At 38.2% G+C, this 19,785-nt stretch overlaps 1 protein-coding gene across 1 annotated transcript; it reads right to left on the reverse strand.

Annotated features, from left to right (window-relative positions):
* Positions 1-37: 37 nt before the first annotated feature.
* On the reverse strand, positions 38-18,388 carry LOC110110065. Its single transcript, XM_020841369.2, has 10 exons — positions 17,961-18,388; positions 17,783-17,860; positions 10,766-11,443; positions 10,551-10,653; positions 9,647-9,747; positions 9,388-9,562; positions 1,410-1,580; positions 1,217-1,317; positions 822-915; positions 38-266 (listed from the first exon to the last, which is right to left on the reverse strand). Exons 1-9 carry the CDS (start codon positions 18,294-18,296, stop codon positions 838-840), a joined length of 1,821 nt encoding a protein of 606 aa, XP_020697028.1. The 5' UTR covers positions 18,297-18,388; the 3' UTR covers positions 38-266; positions 822-837.
* Positions 18,389-19,785: the final 1,397 nt, after the last annotated feature.

Here is a 19,785-nt window from a genome sequence, read left to right on the forward strand (position 1 = left end):
ATATTGAATTTAATCTCGGCCGTCCAAAATAAATCTGTCATGTCAATATATGCCAATGTCATATATTTTCAGAATGAATATGTGATGTAGTCATATGGTTTCTGTATCAGTGCATCAATCCAATGATATATTTTAATAAATACAAGAATTTATAATTATACGATATTAAAAATGCAATTATAACATTACTATAATGTGGCAAATAAAATAAAATCGCCACCAGCTTGCATATCAACAAGGTCACAAAAGGCTCCACTAGCAGTTATCTGCAAAAAAAAAAAAAAAATCAAACAAATCAAATTTATTACTAATCAAGTCATATACTGAACATAAAGAAGAAATAACAATAAAGCAATATCCTATGGTTTTCAGGATCCAATTTTATCATTAGCTAACAATACCTATTTTTACCCTCTTAACGTGAGTGGTATGAAGCAAACGGCTTACGGCTTTCTTATTATTTCTTAAAGCAGCTTAGTACAAAAATTAATTTTTTTTTACTAGAAAGCTACTTTAAGAAGCAGTAAGAAAGCCCTCCCAAACCAAGCCACAGTAACAATATCGAACAGATGTCTAAGAACGGTGTTGGAAATAATAAAAGACTTCTTTGGGACGGCTTTCTTACTGTTTCTTAAATCAGCTTTTTAATTCAAAAAATTTAATTTTTTAACTAAAAAATTGTTTTAAGAAGCAGTAAGAAAGACGAACCTAAAATGAAGAAGATACAGCTAATTTGCATGGAACAGAGCTTTCAGGAAAAATTGCATGTATTATTATTATTATTATTTTCCTACAAAGATGATTTCTGAATATAGACTAACCTTTTGGAAAAATAACTTAGTCCGAAAGTTCACAGGTCAGTTCATCATGACAGCATAGGAAGTTTATGATGCATGGATATACTTCATTAGTTGCCTGCAGAAGTTGAACGGATAGATGAGCGTAGATGTCAGTGAGAAAAGATTAACACTTTTGTAGGAACTCGTCACGGTAAGAAAAAATTATTAGATCCGGATACCGGATGTAGAGATACATCTAAACCCCAATAAAATATTGACATGTAGAATGTACACGTGTTCGCAGAATTTTAAGTTAAGCGTATCAAAAGCGCAGGTAAAGTGCAGTCAAAAAGCACATTCAAAGCGCAATCCACGTGTCAAATTTTAATTGGATATCCGGACCTAATAATTTCCCCACAGTAAGGGCTATTACATACCAGTCGCCCTCCGACCAAGTCATAATGAGCATAATGTGGGCCATCTGGTTTCCCAAATACTTTGTAAGAAACCTTTAACTCAGGAATGAGCTTGACTGTCTCTGTAAATTCAGATTGAAGCGAAGATAATTAGTGAAAAAAAACAGCTATAGATCATATAAGTTACTGGAGTAAAAGTTCCGATGAACTGCACCATATACTGCTTCAGGAGGGCAGATTAGATCTTGGTCTCCTGCAAGTGCAAGAACAGGGACATCACATTTGTGCAGGTTGTCCTTGTAAGAGAAATTGCCTGTTCGATTGCGCAGTCCTCCCTCCCGAAATGCTGATGTTAGCTGCAGGATAACCTTGGCGGGTATGGTACCTGAAAAGCATAGTAAATTTTACAAAACAAAGGAGTAGAGATAATGACAGACCTCTGCAAGAAGTTTTCTGCACTAGAAAGAAACAGGACTTGGAGAAATTTAATAGAAAAAGGGAACAAAACAAATAATTTCTGTTCAGATTACAATGATAGTGCATAAAACTCCATAAGATGTTAGAAGAAGATCAGCGAGAAAACTCCTTTTCCTAAACAATGTGGAAAAGGATTACAATAATTATGAGGAGAAGGATCTGCAAGAAACCTGCTAAAAATGAAGAAAAGATTCCAGGGAATTTACTAAGTTCTGCTGGCAAGAAGCTTGGACAATAGCACTTCTATACTTGTCGGCACGATGTTTACAAATTCCAGGATTTTGGCCAAAACAATGCATAATAAAAGGTTTTTTGTAAAATTAATTCTTCTATTGGTAAATGGTGTTAATCACCGTCTTTAATAGCAATTTACTTAAACCTAAGCTAAACTGTCTATAACAGATGAATTTCAGTATTTTACTGAGTTGCATGAGAATTCAAATGATAAAAGACTGAAACAATCATTTCCACACAACATAAATTATGGGCCAGAAAAAAAAAAAAGAAGAACAAATCACTCTGATGAGGACATCAGATTTCGACACGTGTACTATCGACGAAGACGCAGATCGACGGCCACGATTCAGAGCCTCTACTTCTGATATATTTGCATTTTATTTTATGATTGTATTTCCTGTTTAATAGTTTGCCCCTATGAGCATCGAGTCGCTTACGTAGCCCAGACGGGCATTTGTGTCATTTCTTGTTATTTCATTTTGGCCTATTTATATGAGGCCCCATGCATTGTAATTTCAGTTTGGGATGAATGAAAAGTTACATTTCATGTTCTCTTTGTGAGTGCAAACCTCCTCGATCTCTTAGTGAGTTCATAGGAGAAACTATATCTCTTTGTGAGTTCTAGGTTTTCTTGTCCTTCGTTTTTCTTTTTTATTTCTCTTGATCAAGTCGTCGTTGCGGAGAGTTGGATTGAAGTCACTTGTGGGAGATTGGAATTTCATTCTTTGGATCCCTAGAATTTTCCCCACAACCTCCCCCTCCCTTGCTCACTGCCGCCGTCCCTCCTGGACTGCCCAGGCCGCCGGGCTACATACTTGAATGAAATAACAAGAAATGACACAAATGCCATCCGGGCTACATAAGCGACTCGATGCCCATAGGGGCAAACTAGGAAACAATAAATACAATCATAAAATAAAATGCAAATCTATCAGAAGTAGAGGCTTTGGATCGTGGCCGTCGATCTGCGTCTCCGTCGATGGTACACGTGTCGAAATCGGATGTCCTCATCATTCTCCCCAGGTGGGAGAAAACTCGACCCCGCCGAGTAGGTGTCTATAGAAGTCTCGTACCACTCAAGTAAGTCGGGATCCAATCTCTGTAGCTCATCTCGGTCAATCCACACGTTCTCCGTCTCCGGCTTTCCTGCCCATTGAACCAGGTACCTTCGGCGACCACCATCTTTAGTGAAAATGATTTCACCGCTAAGTACATCCTATTACAGATTGGAGAACTATGAAGCAAGAACTTAGGAGAAAATACATCCCTCCATCCTACTACTCTAAGCTCCTTGATAAGTGGAACAGACTGACCCAAGGGAGGAAGCCCATTAAAGACTACATCTCTGCCTTCGACGATTTCCTGATTCGTTGCAACGGCGAGGAGTCGGCTACCCCAACGCAAATCCTGTCCATGTTTAGAGCTAGCCTTAGGGAAGATCTTTGAACTGAACTTTTTACTAGAGTAGACTCGTTAGAAGCAGCCTGCAGCCTAGTTCTCGACCTCGAGGAGTCTAGGGCCCATTCCCAAACGAAACATTTTGACTCCCGCTCAACTTCTTATAGGACCTCATCTGAACAACCCCAAAACCGACCCTCGGGTTCTATGGCGAGCCGACCCACTGCTAGTTCGGCCCCACCTCGCACGAACCTTAAAGGTAAAGCCCCCGAACGTGACACTTCCAAGCCCACTTTAGGAACCAAGTGTTATAGGTGTCAAGGGTATGGGCACATTGCTTCGCAATGTTCTAGTCCCTATAAGGTCACCATAATTGAAGAAGTGGATGAAGACGAGGACGAACCTGAAACTGATTTGATTCATCATGTTGATGAGGAAGAAGACTCCTTCACTGAGGACGAACCTGTTACCTTACAAGTTGTTCGATGTGCGTTGTCCCAACCGAAGCCAAGTGATGATTGGCGAAGGACCTCCATTTTTCATACCTTTATTAAGATTGGAGAAAGAGCTGCAAAGTTATTGTAGACAGTGGAAATTGTATCAATGCAGCCTCTTCGGCGATGGATTCCAAACTTAAACTCAAAATGACCCCTCACCCAAATTAGTATAAGGTTTATTGGATTAAATCGACTACCATAGAAATTAAGGATCGGAGCCTTATTCCTATAGAATTTGTGGGATATAAGGAAAAGATTTTGTGTGATGTTTTGACCATGGACGTAGGTCAAATCATCCTTGGTCGCCCTTGGTTATTTGACAATGACGTTCATATTTATGGGAGAACGAACACCTGCGTGTTTGAACATAACGGGAAGAAAATCAAGTTAATACCTTCTCAACCTAAGCCCCACAAGACGGAAGCCAAGCCTACCCCTGCCAAATAAAGCAAAGGGCTACACCTCCTGACTGCAAAGGAAGTAGAAGATGAGATCAACCAAGGAACCACCATGTACGCCCTAGTGGCTCGGGAAACCAATGAAGAAGTAGGTGAACCCATTCCTGAAGAGGTCCGCCCACTCCTTAAAAGTTAAAACCTTTTCTGATGTTTTCCCTGAAGACTTGTCTAACCAACTGCCCCCTCTACAGGACATACAACACACAATAGACTTGGTACCTAGAGCTTCTCTACCCAACCTTCCTTACTACCGTATGAACCCAACTAAACATTCTGAACTAAAGAAACAAGTAGATGAACTCCTGCAACGAGGGTTCATCAAAGAGAGCCTTAGCCCATGTGCTGTTCCTGCACTTCTGACTCCCAAGAAGGACGGTTCTTGGCGAATGTGTGTTGATAGCCGCGCTATCAATAAGATACTGTCAAGTATAGATTCCCCATTCCCCGACTGGATGACATGTTAGACATGATGATTGGAGCCACCCTCTTTTCCAAGATCGATCTTAAGAGTGGTTACCATCAAATCAGAATCCGCCCCGGGGTAAATGGAAGACGGCTTTTAAAACTAAAGATGGGTTGTTTGAATGGATGGTCATGCCGTTTGGTCTTAGTAACGCTCCTAGCACGTTCATGAGAGTTATGACTCAAGTTTTGTGAACATTTTTAGGAAAATTCGTTGTGGTATATTTTGATGACATCCTAATCTATAGTAGTTCGGTGGACTTACATTTAAATCACCTGACTCAAGTCTGTGAAATTTTGAGGAAAGAACAATTGTATGCCAACCCTAAGAAGTGTGTTCCTCACAGACCGTGTCACTTTTCTAGGATTTATCATATCCCCTCAAGGGATTTCAGTCGACCCCGAGAAGGTGCGAGCAATTAACGAGTGGCCTGAACCCAAAAATATTAGAGATGTTCGAAGTTTTCATGGATTGCCCACTTTCCATAGGAGATTTATCAGAAATTTCAGCACGATAGTAGCACTCATAACTGATTGTCTGAAGAAAGAAGATTTCCATTGAACAATAAATGCCAGCAAGGCCTTTGATGAGATTAAAAGAAAAATGATGGAATCACCTATCATGCGTCTTCCTGATTTTTCCAAAGTTTTTGAGGTAACCTGTGACGCATCAGGCCTGGGTATAGGAGGAGTTTTATCGCAAGAAGGGCACCCTGTTGTCTACTTCAGTGAGAAATTGAACGACATTCGACAGCGATACTCTACCTACGATAAAGAGTTTTATGCAATTATCCAATCTCTAAGATACTGGAGGCACTACCTTTTGCCTCAGGAATTTGTGATATTTTCAGACCACGAGGCCTTGCGCTACATTAATTCTCAGAAGAACCTAAATGCTCGTCACGGCCGTTGGGTTGAATTCATGCAAGAGTATACTTACACGATTAGACATAAAGCGGGAGTTGAGAATAAAGTCACGGATGCTCTTAGCCGTCGAATGATGGTTACCCAAGAAATGAGAACGGAGGTAATTGGTTTTGAGCGGCTTTAGGAGGATTACTTGGACTGCCCTGACTTTAAAGAAACATACTCTCTACTAACCGACAGAGAAGAGAGAATAATGAAGGATTTTCTTGTAGAAGATGGCTATCTGTTCAAGTCACAAAAACTTTGTATTCCCAACACTTCTCTACGGGAATTTCTAGTATGGGAGTTACATGCTGGAGGCTTAGCTGGCCACTTCGGTCAAGCCAAAACTATTGTTGCGCTAGAAAATCGATTCTATTGGCCCAACCTCAAGCGCGACGTTAGCAAACTTTTAAGGAGATGTCACACCTGCCAGTTGGCCAAATAACGAAAGCAAAGTACGGGCCTCTACACTCCACTCCCCGTGCCCAATTGCCCTTGGCAGGATGTAAGTATGGATTTCGTACTAGGATTGCCCAAGACCATTAGGAAGCACGATTCTGTTAGTGTTGTCGTTGATCGATTCTAAAAAATGGCCCATTTCCTCCCCTGTTCTAAAACTTTTGATGCATCCCGGGTTGTTAAGCTTTACTTTGATGAGATTGTTAGACTTCATGGGTTACCTAAGACCATTGTTTCCGATAGAGATGTTAAGTTCACGAGTTATTTTTTGAAAACACTGTGGCATAAGATGGGCACGAAATTACAGTTTTCCACAGCCTTCCACCCCCAGACCGATGGGCAAACCGAGGTTGTTAATAGGAGCTTAGGAAATCTCTTAAAAACTTTAGTAGGTGAAAACCTTAGAGATTGGGATTCTAAGTTACCCATTGCTGAATTTTCCTATAACAACTCCGTCAACCGAACTACGGGTCTGAGTCCAGCTGAGATTGTGTACGGATACCAACCCAAGCAACCTATAGATCTAATTCCCATGGGTCCTAAGTCTAGAGCATCTGAGTCAGCATCTGCATTTGCATCGCATTTACATGAATTGCACAAAGACATTAATACAAGAATTAAACTAAGCAATGCTAAATATAAACTCACTGCGGACCTCAAGAGAAGGTTTAAAGAATTTGAAGTGCGAGATTATGTGATGGTTCGGATTCGTCCGGAGCGGTTCCCGCAAGGGACCGTTAAGAAATTACACGCAAGAAGCGCGGGACCCTTCAGAATAATTTCCAAAATAAACAGTAATGCTTATGTGCTAGACTTTCCCGAAGGTCTTAACTTTAGCCTCACTTTTAACATTGAAGATCTTGTAACATATGAGGGTCCAGATTTTAACCCCACCAATCCATTACATGATAAGCCTTGTGAGTCCCCACCTGGTGAGATCCCCAGCCTACTCCCTCTCCCAAAAATTCCCACTTTACCTACTGCAGGGAGGATTGAGGCAGTACTTAGCGATGAAATCATTTCCACTAAAGACGGTGGTCGCCGAAGGTACCTGGTTCAATGGGCAGGAAAGCCGGAGATGGAGAACGTGTAGATTGACCGAGATGAGCTACAGAGATTGGACCCCGACTTACTAGAGTGGTACGAGACTTCTAGAGACACCTACTCGACGGGGTCGAGTTTTCTCCCACCTGGGGAGAATGATGAGGACATCAGATTTCAACACATGTACCATCGACGAAGACGCAGATCGACGGCCACGATCCAGAGCCTCTACTGCTGATAGATTTGCATTTTATTTTATGATTGTATTTCATGTTTCCTAGTTTGCCCCTATGGGCATCGAGTCGCTTATGTAGCCCGGACGAGCATTTGTGTCATTTCTTGTTATTTCATTTTGGCCTATTTATATGAGGCCCCAATCCCCATGCATTGTAATTTCAATTTGGGATGAATGAAAAGTTACATTTCATGTTCTCTTTGTGAGTGCAAACCTCCTCGATCTCTTAGTGAGTTCGTAGGAGAAACTAGATCTCTTTGTGATTTCTAGGTTTTCTTGTCCTCCGTTTTTCTTTTTTATTTCTCTTGATCAAGTCGTCGTTGTGGAGAGTTGGATTGAAGTCACTTGTGGGAGATTGGAATTTCATTCTTTGGATCCCTAGAATTTTCCCCACAACCTCCCCCTCCCTTGCTCACTGTCGCCGTCCCTCCTGGACTGCCCAGGCCACCAGCCTGCAGCCCCAACCCGCCGGCCAGCAGCCACTTCTCTATTTTGGCCGGCCCCCTTATTGGGCTCCTTTCTCTCTCCAAATCACATTAATAGCTCCACAAATCAGCCAAGATTCCTCTCCCATTACCGCCCCCCCCCCCTCTCCTTTTGGAATTAATTTGAAATTTTCAAATTATTCCCTCCAATCTACTACAACCTAAAATAATTTCAATTTTTACTGAAATTATCTCATAGCCTCTCCAACCTAGCCGATTTCCCCTATCCTTCACGCCGACCAACCTTCTCCACTCCAAGCCGCCACCTTCCACCTCCCTTCTTCTTCTCGAATGCTACCTCAACTCCCAACAAGAATGCATGGCGGATCCTGAACTTGAATGGGGACTTGTGTGCGACGCCTACGGTAATATCAAAATCCTACGATCTCCATTCTTCGACGTGGGATTTGAACACGACGACACAATTGGAGATTACTTGGATCTAATTCTCCCCATCCTTGTGCCCATCATCGACGAGCAATTTTCAGACTCCGAGTGGACTATCGACGGCCATCCACCCGCTCCTCCAACCCCGGCTTCTTCCCCGGCGACAAGCCCTCTCGGCATCACCTGTCTACTAGTGGCATCGCTGAGTCTACTTACGATCCTCTTCCGCTAGCCACCACTTTCAAGAGCGAGTGAAGGTATTCAAGGTGAAGGATCTATATTTTAAACATGAAGCTTCTGCTTATCATAGCTATTTGCATTATATGGGTTTCTTTTGGTTATTATTTGGCAAGGCTCTAGTAATTCTCAAGTGTAATCAATTACCATGGTTTAATCTTTCATGATTTTTTCTTGAACTCTACTTGAGTAAGCTAGACTTTATTGTTAACATTGCAAAGTTGATAACCTCTTATTAATCTCTAAAGTGCAATTCTTGTTTTCGTATGTTGGCATCACATCACACTCATTCGTATGCAACTAGCGACTGTAACATGTCGAGTTAGATTGAGCCAGGTTCGATTCAAGTTCAAAGATGTCGATTACAGATTAATTCAAGTTGGAGCAGATTCAAAGATAATAAATTTTAGGTTAGGTGGACTTCCCAATTGAGTCAAGCCTATTTGCCTTTAAACAAATATCTTTAACTTCTAATATATATATATGCGTCGACACGGATAAATAAACCCAACAATCCATTCCACATAAGATTCATATGACTTATAATCAATGTGAATTCATAAAAGTTCTTTAAATAAAATCACATTGTATGCAAACTCCAATAGACCTAAAATTTTATAGCAAGGAAACACATTTTATCTTATTGATCCATTCAAATACAACAATCATCAACTTGTGGGATACAATTGTGCATCCTCCAATCATGTTTTTCAAATTTAAGTCAAACTCCAACAGTTTATCTAACACTAATTTTTAAGGGGAAAAAAATCTCTAAAATCAATCCCTATTCAACATCTATACTATTATACATCGGCAATTAAGTGGAGAAACTACCAAATTTTAGTTCAATAAACTCATTGAATCACACGAGTTTTTCAACAGAAACCTTCTTGGAGAGTATACTTACAGAAGTTATTTAAAACAAGCTTCTCATATAACTCTGGAAGCATCATGTCTTGTGCAGAAACCTGACTGGTAACCCATGACAAAACATATGGTGGACGAGATGACAGAGGATATGCAGCAGTCATTAGTGCTCCTAAAGGTACAACTGGGACATTGAGAGCCTGTGCAGGGTCCGCCTGAACCACAAATTTGGCTGAAGTTAGTTCATCCATACTTGGAAGATTCCTATCAATTTCAATACAGGATTTTATTGCACTTACAAGAGGCAGCAACAATTTCAGTGAAGATTTTGAAGTGGTGTAATCAACTGATGCTGCTAAAGTGACAATGGCTGCCAATCCACATTTACTTCCTTGGGAAGCTGGCAGATTCAAATGAAGGAACTCATTAGGCCTGTTGATAAGCAAGGAGCTCTAACAGTTTTTTAATACTACACGTCAACTCAATTTTAGGAACTGACGGGATATAGTTTCTAGAAGAAATAGGCTTTCATTGAGCCAACATTTTCATAATTGGCAAAAACTATATCGATTGGCGTTTGTACAGATTCAAGAACTATATCCATATTCAAAGACAATAATAGCACACAACTTCGAACGCCAAGACAGTAGAAAAAGCATAAAAGTGGACATGGGGGAAGCTCTTCACATGAAAAAAAGGGATAACGGATGGAAAGGTACAACCAAATTAGGTACTAATGATATTAATGATGATGAATAGTACAAATGTTAACCAATGTTTATAATTAAATTAGGACTTTATTCAAAGATTTCTTATTTAATCAGTTAAATCTCCGGCTCTCAGCCATCAAAATATTATTGAAAATGATCCCTAAACTTACATATGGAAACTCCTAAATTAGTGAAGACATGGACTCCGTTTGAGACAACTTTCTTGCTAGTTTTTTAAATGACTTTTTAGTATAATAATTTCTAATTCAAGAAATTTTTATACTAAAAAGTTGTTTTAAAAAGCAGCAAAAAAAACTATCTCAAATGAAGTCATAAGTAACTAAGATAACAATGCTCAGGAAAAATAGTATTAATGACAGATCTACAAAAACCTTTCTTTGACAAACATCAATAACTAAATCGGAAATTAAGAACGATTGACTATCCTGCAAATTCACCATCTCCCGATATTCACAAAACTAAAGCATCTTACCGCATCTTGATAACAGAGCATATAACAATATGCCACCCATGGAATGACCGATCGTCAGCAATTTGCTATCTTTTACCATACTATGCTCTCTTATGTATTCCATCTGCAATTTAAATGAGTTAAAGATACCAGTCAGGCATCTATTAATGATCTCAAAGAACTTTAGGTCAGATTATCATAAATTTTCATTATAGCAAGAGGATATGTCACCTCACCGCAGCAGGCAAATCCTCCTCCAAGTAGTTATCAAAATCCCAATCATATGTAACAATGAGATCAAGCTGTTTCTGAAAATCTTCTATGGTAGATGACAGGCGCTCTTGCAAGTCAAACAGCTGTGGTGAAACTGATTTTTGACCTTCTTCAATTGTATTTATAAGACGCTGGCTCAGTTCTCTGAGCTGGCCGGCAACAGAAGAATTCTGCCTTGCTTCAAGCAAACTAGAAATTTTAGCTGCAATCTCATTAAACCGTTCAGCTAATCCAGCATCTTCCAAAAGTTTTGAGATCTGCTCAAGGAACTTCTCAGAGATGGCCTTCAATTGACCTTCATTTAAATAACCTGAAAGTCTTTCAGCTAAATTCATAAAGGTAGAAGTAAGCTTAGTAACTAACTGTGATTCATCCACAGAAACCAGCTCTCCCTTGACTCCATTAATTTTGGAGATTTTAGGGCCTACTTTTGGGGTGATGTTCACTGCTGAAAGTCCTTCCACAGATGAATAACCAGTCAGTTTTACTTCATCAGTAGAATCTAAATTTGATATGGAAGGCTTATCAGAAGATTGAATGGTTTCATTTGATTCATGAGCACGTATGCTCAGTCCAGCACCTCTCACTTCAACAATCCATGTATCAAATCCTTGTTTAGACATGTGGCGAGCAAATGAAGCCTGAGTTCTCAAAAACATTGGCAGAGTTTAGCAAAAGAAAATATCAGCATTATATAAACAGAAGAAATAAAGACCCACATAAGTATGGATAAGCATTAAAAAAAAAAAACAAAGTGAACTGTTGCTGTAAATCTAGCAAAATTGGGAGAAGGAACATAAAATAGTCAACTCTAGATGGCTAATGTGCAATTTTACACGTAATTAGCTTACTTTATCACATTCATTGTGAGGAATTCTGAAAGGAATTTAAAAATATCCATCAGAAGCCCTCTTCCACACCTCATGCTCCTTCCCTCTTTTTGGTGTGCCTTCACTCCAAATGGTTCTCATTTCTCCTATCAGGCAGCATCTCCTTTGTCGAGGTCAAGCCAAGAAGCCATTTGTAACCCATTTTTCCCAACACACAAAAACTGCTAAAAATTTCTTAGGCTCTTGCAAATTTGAGATGATAGTCCAATAAGTAACTCCAACACTTTATGACTCAGCTCTATCAGGAGATGCTATATATGCAAGATTTGAAATTTGTTGTTTAGGGAGGATCTATAGTGGGGGCCTTGGGGTGTGAACCCTCATTAGCCCAACAATTAAAAATCAGCCTCATTAAAGTTATATTAATATAACACTTAGCATATAGAAGATTATTTATACAGTAAATTTAATTTCTAAAACAAATTAATCCCTCTGCCTCCGTGTAGGATTTTATTTTCTTTTCGCTAATCACGTGGGAAGCCTCTCCTCTCTCTATCTCTCTCTCCCCCTCTACCTTCTTTATTTCTCTATTCTATTCTTTTTTCTTTCTATTTCTTTCTGCACTCTTTTTGGGAATTTTTTTTTTTGGGAAAAAGATAAGGCACTGGTGGTGAGGCCTGCAATGCTTAAGGGAAAATTCTATAAGATGGTGGTGAGGCCTGCAATGCTTTATGGTGCCGAATGTTGGCCATTAAAAGAGAAGCATAATACTAAGTTAAGTGTGGCAGAGATGAAGATGCTCAAGTGGATGAATGGCTTAACCCTTAGAGATAGGATACGAAATGAGCATATACGTGAAAAGGTTGGAGTTGCTCCAATAGAAGATAAGATTAGAGAGAGTCGTCTTAGATGGTTTAGTCACATAAAACGGCGGCCTCCTGATGACCCATTCATGTAGCCGACCCCACGTAGTGGGATAAAGGCTTGATGTTGTTGTTGTTGTTGGAAAAAAGATAAGGCATTGGAGTGTTGTAAAAAAAGGTAAGATAAGATTAAGTTGCAATAAGTTAATTAACAAAAAAATTTAATAAATTTTAGAAAGTAAATAAATTAATTAAATAATCTTAATTTTATAATTTTATATTATTTGAGTTTTTCTTTAACTAAATGTGAACCATTATATCAAATAAATTTAATATATAATTAATTTAGAATAAGTTGGAATATTATCTTAAACTAATTTAATTTAATTACTATAATTATTGTTCAAAAATTAATACTCAATTTAATCAATTCAAACAAAATAATCTTAACTATAAAAGTAATTTATTTGAACTCAATTTATTAACATAATCTTATGAGAAAAATATCAATTTCTCAATAAATACTAAGATAGAGAGTGATATATCTATGCTTTTTAATAGAAACAGCTATAATTTTGAATGTATTTTTTTATTTTTTATTAAAAACTTATCTCAAGATCTACAATTACAATATAGAAAATTGTTATTTAGAGAGTTATTTAATGGCTAGTTGTGCCCCCATTAAAAAATTTTCAGGCTCCGCCCCTACTTATGGCCATCCAAGCAGCTCTTACTCAAGGCCTCCAGGAAAGTCAATTTCAATATGCATTCAGCCTTTACCGGCAAAAGAATTTGGTTTAGTTGCTTAAACTTGTCAAATCCTACATAAATATAGAACAATATAATCATGAAAATTCAACTATGGCTTCCAAGACACCACAATCTGGTTTTGGAACTTTAGGAGAATTGATTGTCCTCAAGATTTTTGGAGCAAGTTGCATGACTGGTCAGATAGGTCATATAAGCAGCCAAACAACTATTGACCATTATAGCATTAACATAGCTAAGGTCCTCAGATTGAGCAGTGCGACAGGGGACATTTGGCATATGACACTATAACACAAAAGAGGTCCCCATTATCAACTCACTACCTGACTTGTACTCTTCTCTAAGTATATCTTCACTAAAATTGTTGATGCAATTCATGACAATTAGTACTACTGTCAGCTATTGCTATTGCACGCAATGCTCAATGCCCGTGACATCTCCAAAGCCAGTGTCTTCCACAAGGATCACGGACATAATACAAAGAATTGTCGCCACCTCCAAGAAGATAATGCACAAAAAGAGGGGGAAAAAAAAGAAGAAAATGCATATTCCAACTAGGGTCGCAGATGAAAACATCAAGGAAATATATTCTCAAGCGACTTTGATCAAATAGGTTTATGCTGCCTCAACTTCTCACTCATCATCAATGAAGGTTACCATAACCTTAACCAAAGCTGACAATCATTTATCGGCAAGCCTTACAATGTATCACTGTTGCAGCTCTCATAATCAATTACCAAACTGGAAGCATTCTGAGCAACATAGGGAGTAAGGTTAACATTATTTTTAAGCATTTTTTTTTTTTATATTATGAGGCTTTACTCTTCTCATCTGGCGTCCACTGTTGGGCTCTTTTATGATTTGTGTTCAGCATAAGAAGCAACAAGTCATGATTCCCATTTAACAATATATTCATATGGTTGACTTCATCATAATCAACAACCCCTTAACTTACAACACAATATTTAACTGCCCTCTCCTCAATATATTCAAGCCGATCATTTTCACTTAACATGCAGTAGTAAAATTCTTGGCAAGAGACCAAAAACCATCACCAACAAGGCAATTTGTTGCAATCACGAGCTTGCCACCTCAAGGCAATTGACAATGTCTAGGCTGGTGCTACAACTAAAAAATTCAAATAGGAGTTGGGCTTCAAACTTCTTATAACATTAAATAATGTCCTAGATAACGACCTAATGTGCGCTTTGCCAGTCACCACTTATTTTAACCTGGAGCATAAAGAAGAGTATGTCACAACCCTCTAGTTAAATACTAATATTTTTGTTTGGTTTGCAACTAAAATGACAGATTTTGACATAGGAGATGCCAACCATTAACTTAATATTGAGAATTGACTACACTCATTAAGCAAAAAATACTCAAAGTTGTTAAGACCATAGTAGAACCAATTCACAATGAGGTCCATAAACAAAATAGATTCATTCAAAAGGTGCAATATCCAAACTTGACCTCAAACATCATGATAGTGCAAAAATCAAATGAAAAATGGAATATATTTGATCAGTTTTACTCACTAAATAACTTATTATTCTAACATGTTTTCAACTAAAAATATAAAATATTGGGTAAATTCTATGATTATTTAATAATATCACAAATACAGGTGAAGAAATAGATACATTAGAGCCAAAAGTGATAAGGACGAACCTAAGAACGAGAAAAAATTAATTTCCAAATTTTGCCTATAACTCCTAGGCACTATACTATATCATTCAACGCCGAATGGCTACCCATTCCAACACTAAGACACCCAAATTTTATCCTTGACTAACAATCTATAATTTAATAATAAAATCATATTATGAAATTGAAGAAAATTGAAGAAGAGTGTTTTGATGAAACCATGAATCTAATTTTCTCTCCAATTACATTAAGTCCAAAATTAGAAGTTTTATACCAATTTGTTGAAGAAAATTAATGGTAATATAAATAAAAAATTACAATTCTAAAAGTAATTTCATGATCCACGTGGGAACAATACTCTACTCATCACATATTACTTGTTTGGCACATGAGCTTGAATAAAATGCTAAAATAGCTAACATATATGCATACTTTACAAATATAAACCAAGCTTGTCCAAGGAAGAATACCCACCTCTAAATAGACCATCCATCATGGTTATTGGGACCATCATAGGAGTCATAAAGCTCTCAATGGCATCCTTAGCCTTCCCAAAATCTTCTTGATAGCAATCTTAGTCTCGCTTAAAGTGTTCTCAGAAGCAAGTTATGAAGCAATCTTCTTAGCCTCGCACAAGGCTAATGCCTCGATAACTCTAACCTTTACAAAGGTTTTCTCTATAAAAAATTTCTTATAGTCAAAGTCACCCCGTCGGCCAACGTGCTTGGTGGCAAAGCTCGTGCATCTGTGCCATTTTTAACTCATTCTTCACCTTTTTTCTAACAAGTTCCAAACTAACAGAAGGTTCAACAACATCAATAACTTTGGTCGCTTTGCAGCAAAGCTTCCCTGAACCTCTGTTTAAGCATCTCCAAGATGTGTTGGTTGGAGAGATGATTAAAACTGTTCATTTTTTATGAACATTGAAGGCCAAATTGTAGAGCTTTGAACATTAAAGATGAAGAATGATCAAAGGGCATTCATGGTCAACCCTACTCAAATATTCATAAACTTAAGTCTGATTGCATATCAGTTATCCCATTAATCCTTGTCAAATGTGCAAAAAACTTTGCCATAACTTTCTAGAACCTTATAGATGCATTGTTTAATGGAAAAATGGGTGCTTTTCACATTAATTCTCTTGTTCTTCTCGACGGAGTAAGATAATAGTGAAACTAGCATACATCTATATTCACCTAGGTCATGTTGAATAAGTCAATTTTAAAGCATTAATTGAGTTCTACAACTCATTTACTATAAACTGGCTTAACTCACCAAGCCTAGAAGTTGCCTAATGCCTTGAGTAACCTACCGCCCTTGCTCCAGATTAAGGCTTGACAATTCGACAAGAGCAACAAGTCCAACTAGGAACTCAAATCTCAGATATTTAACTTGTCTGAAGGCTCCAAAAAGTTTTCAGAGGAACAAAGCCCTACTTGCCAAAGAATCTGGCTACTCATATAGAGGAAATACTTGAAGAGTGGGAGCTCTCGCTAGAATTTGCCAAAGGTTCTCCCTAGGATAACTCATTAGCTACCAAGATTACTCGCCTTCTTCATCCACAATGCTCTCCTAGAAGACAAATAGCAGCCCAATTTACTCTAAGACAAATAATGTAATTTTCTTATTATTTTTTATAGCCTATCATGTGCCCTTGACTTTGGGTTTGCCTATACATAAGGAGGCCATTGATCGGGTATGAACACATTGTCTAACCAAATAACATATGACCTCATTATGTACTTATCTAACAAATCTCTGTTGTCAGGATTTTTGCATAACTTCTTTCTCCAGAATCATGTAAATCACAACTAAGCAAAGAGATTCTATGACTGATATTTTAACTCTCTTATTTTCTTATTAATTTATGTAGGCTCAATCCAAACTTCTAATAAGGACTTGGTGTGACTATACTGAAAAGCATTGGATCCAACAGCACAAGTGCCTGATAACCAAGGTATTTCATGTAGAGGTAGGAACATAAAAGTTTCATTTTTGTGGCCCTAAGTATCATGAATGCAACAATAAAGATGAGCGACAGAATAAATGACATTTAACAAGACTGTTTAGCCCAATCATCAAGAGATTTCTAGCCAAAACAAACTTTGTTGAATAAAAAATCATAATTATCAAGGTGGTAGTCTCAAGCAAAGAATTCGCTACAAAAAGAATAATGAAAATAACTCTCACTCATATTGCAAAGCAAAGTAGACCAAAAATTCAAAAGTCGCTGAAGATGAACTCCTGGCATTTAATTGCTAGAGAATCTCACTTATTTTAGAGATGCGCGAGTAAGCGTCCTACAGTTACAGTACTTTTTAATTCTGATAAAGGAAATAAGATGAGCAGCACTACTCAAGATTCTCCTCCAACGTCTGCTACCTAAAACCATCCCCAATCATCTATCTGCTACTGTCACCGGCTATATAAAAAACTCAGCCTTTAATATGTAACAACCTCTCTAATATCAGTACAGATGATAAAAAATATATAACAACAGGCCCTATTATACCTTTATACTTATATATACACCTCCTCTGTATATGGAAAAGATAATGAACAATATATAGTAAGTTCAGCTCTCTGTTTTTCATTTCTCTGCTATGTAATTGCTCTCTGCATTTCTGCTTTCTGAATCTGCAGCAATTTCATTTCAATTGCTGTATACTTGTTCATACATGAACAAGCATCTCAACAAATTCGTTTGTTTTCCTTCTCTGTATGTGATCTCAGGCCGATAAAAACAGTAATGAGCGTATGGTCAAACAAACCCAGAGAAATTCCTCCGTAAAAATGGGTCTTATTCATAAATCCTCATCCGAAATACAACAAGAACAATAGCTAAAAAGAAATTATAGAAGAAATAACTCACTCCAGGAGATAGATCAAATCCAATCGCGTTCGTCCCCACGCCGGACAAAAGCATCAATGGGTGATTCCTCTTTGGCGCCTAAGAACAAAAACCCATCCCCATCAGAAGACAATCCGAAATTATCGACAACACTCAATCATACAAAAGAAGCCCAAAATAATCAACACTACTCAATCACCTCATTAGAGGGGAGATAACGCCAGAGGGCGATCTTCCAATCAGTGCCAGGAACCGGCACGTAATGGAGCTCGTCTGCAGTGCAGATTTCCGGTTTCTTCCCTTTCTCAACCCAAGATAAAGCGCCGCCCCCACCGACAATGGCCGTAGTGGAGGGTTCAATCGATGCAGAGAACGGCCTCCGGGAAGGGATTGCAGAGCGCAGTACCACAAACCGCGCCGCGGGCCGCTTCCTGCGATGGTCGTCGCCAGTCCATGAGTGGAGAGGATTTAGGTAACAGGCGGTCGCCGCAGCCTGGAGGGCGGCGCGAAGATCAGCAGCGTGTACGTGGACCATTCTCCGACGCCAGCGTTTAGGTCGTCGTCTCGATTCCGCACCTAAAATAAAATTTCTCTTTTTCTTCCGCTAAAAATTTTCCACGCTTTCTCCATGCCCATTTCCTTTTATACCAATTTCTTCACGGACTTTTGGCTTGTACACATTAAAATCCGGACGAGAGCTGCATCCGGACCCATACGTACTAATTTCTGGCGTGTATTGACGGTTGCTGATAAAAATTTCAAAGGCGGTTACAAAATCTTAGAACAAATTATTACTTTATGCAACACTGCAGATGATTGTTGCTTTAGATACATCTATATTATCTATATTATGCGTCATTATCATACGCTAACCCAATATTGCTAGAAGTTTTTTTTTTTTTTTTTTTTTTTTTTTTTTTTTTATGAACGAATAATGAGGGTGGACAACAAAGCTCTACATGGGGTCCTAGTTCGGTACCAGTGGCGGAGTCAGAAAATGTATTTAAGGGGAGCCTAAATTATTATTTTTTATTTTCCTTCAATTTTTTACATCTGGACTTGGGATCAAAATAATCAGTTTTAAAAATGATAAAACTTTGATAGTGACTTAATTTTTTTTTTTCACAATATGATTTCCAATCATCAAATCACTTGATTATTGCTAGAATGAATTCAATATATTAACTAAATATGTAATATTAAAAATCTCATTGCACAAAAACAAATCATAAAATCTTTTTAAGATCGAATCAATACATGATTAGGCTAATATAAACCTAGGAAAAAAAATATAAATGAATAGGAAATTAAATTGAGAGTGATTTAAATGGACGGTCGATCTTAAATTTTTTTATCGTGGACCGTTTATTGGTCATTTAAATGTCATAGTGATATCAGAATTCAACGATCTTGGGCTCGTTGGATTCATCTCGTCTAGCCGCTCAATTCGACTATAAGCATGTCATATTTGGAAACCTTTTGATAATCCAAATTATGGTTTAAACCTTCTAAATATGCTTTGAGTATTTGATTTGGAGTCATTTGGGTTCGGATTGAGTCGAATTTGGTGTCGTTGTGTTCGCATTTTCGACACGTTCAGTTCGATTGTAAGTTTGCTGAAATCAGAGTTCATATGGTCTCCGATTTAATTTTTGAAATTTCGAACTTGGTTTTATCTCTATATTCCTTTTTTTTTTTCTCATTTTTTTAGGGGGGGCACGTGCCCCCCCTTGGCTCCGCCAATGTTCGGTACCCATGCTTTACTCGGACGGGCTTCACCCACCCACACCCGTCCATGGTGACTTTCGGGATGCCATACCCATCTATACCCACCCACTTTACATGCTTTTTGAACACAGTCTGCCACGGATTGATGGCCTTGAGGCTTGTTGCCCTTTGCTCTAATTGTAAACTTTTAAGATGCATATCAAAATTTACCGTAGTCGTAGTATGGTTAAGTGATGTACATTACGTAGTGAGGATTGCAGTAATATAAGATATACGGTGATTAGCAATGTAAATCG

The sequence above is a fragment of the Dendrobium catenatum genome, unplaced genomic scaffold (assembly GCF_001605985.2).
Source record: "Dendrobium catenatum unplaced genomic scaffold, ASM160598v2 fragScaff_scaffold_1220, whole genome shotgun sequence".
Taxonomy (NCBI): Eukaryota; Viridiplantae; Streptophyta; class Magnoliopsida; order Asparagales; family Orchidaceae; genus Dendrobium; species Dendrobium catenatum.

Excerpts from the sequence above, each read along its gene's own strand:
- LOC110110065 (XM_020841369.2), bottom strand. The coding sequence starts at position 18,296 with ATGGTCCACGTACACGCTGCTGATCTTCGCGCCGCCCTCCAGGCTGCG. Across the intron at positions 17,861-17,960 it reads GTTATCTCCCCTCTAATGAG|GCGCCAAAGAGGAATCACCC; the intron begins GTGATTGAGTAG and ends TTTTGTTCTTAG. Across the intron at positions 9,748-10,550 it reads TGCTCTGTTATCAAGATGCG|CTTCCCAAGGAAGTAAATGT; the intron begins GTAAGATGCTTT and ends TGAATCTGCCAG.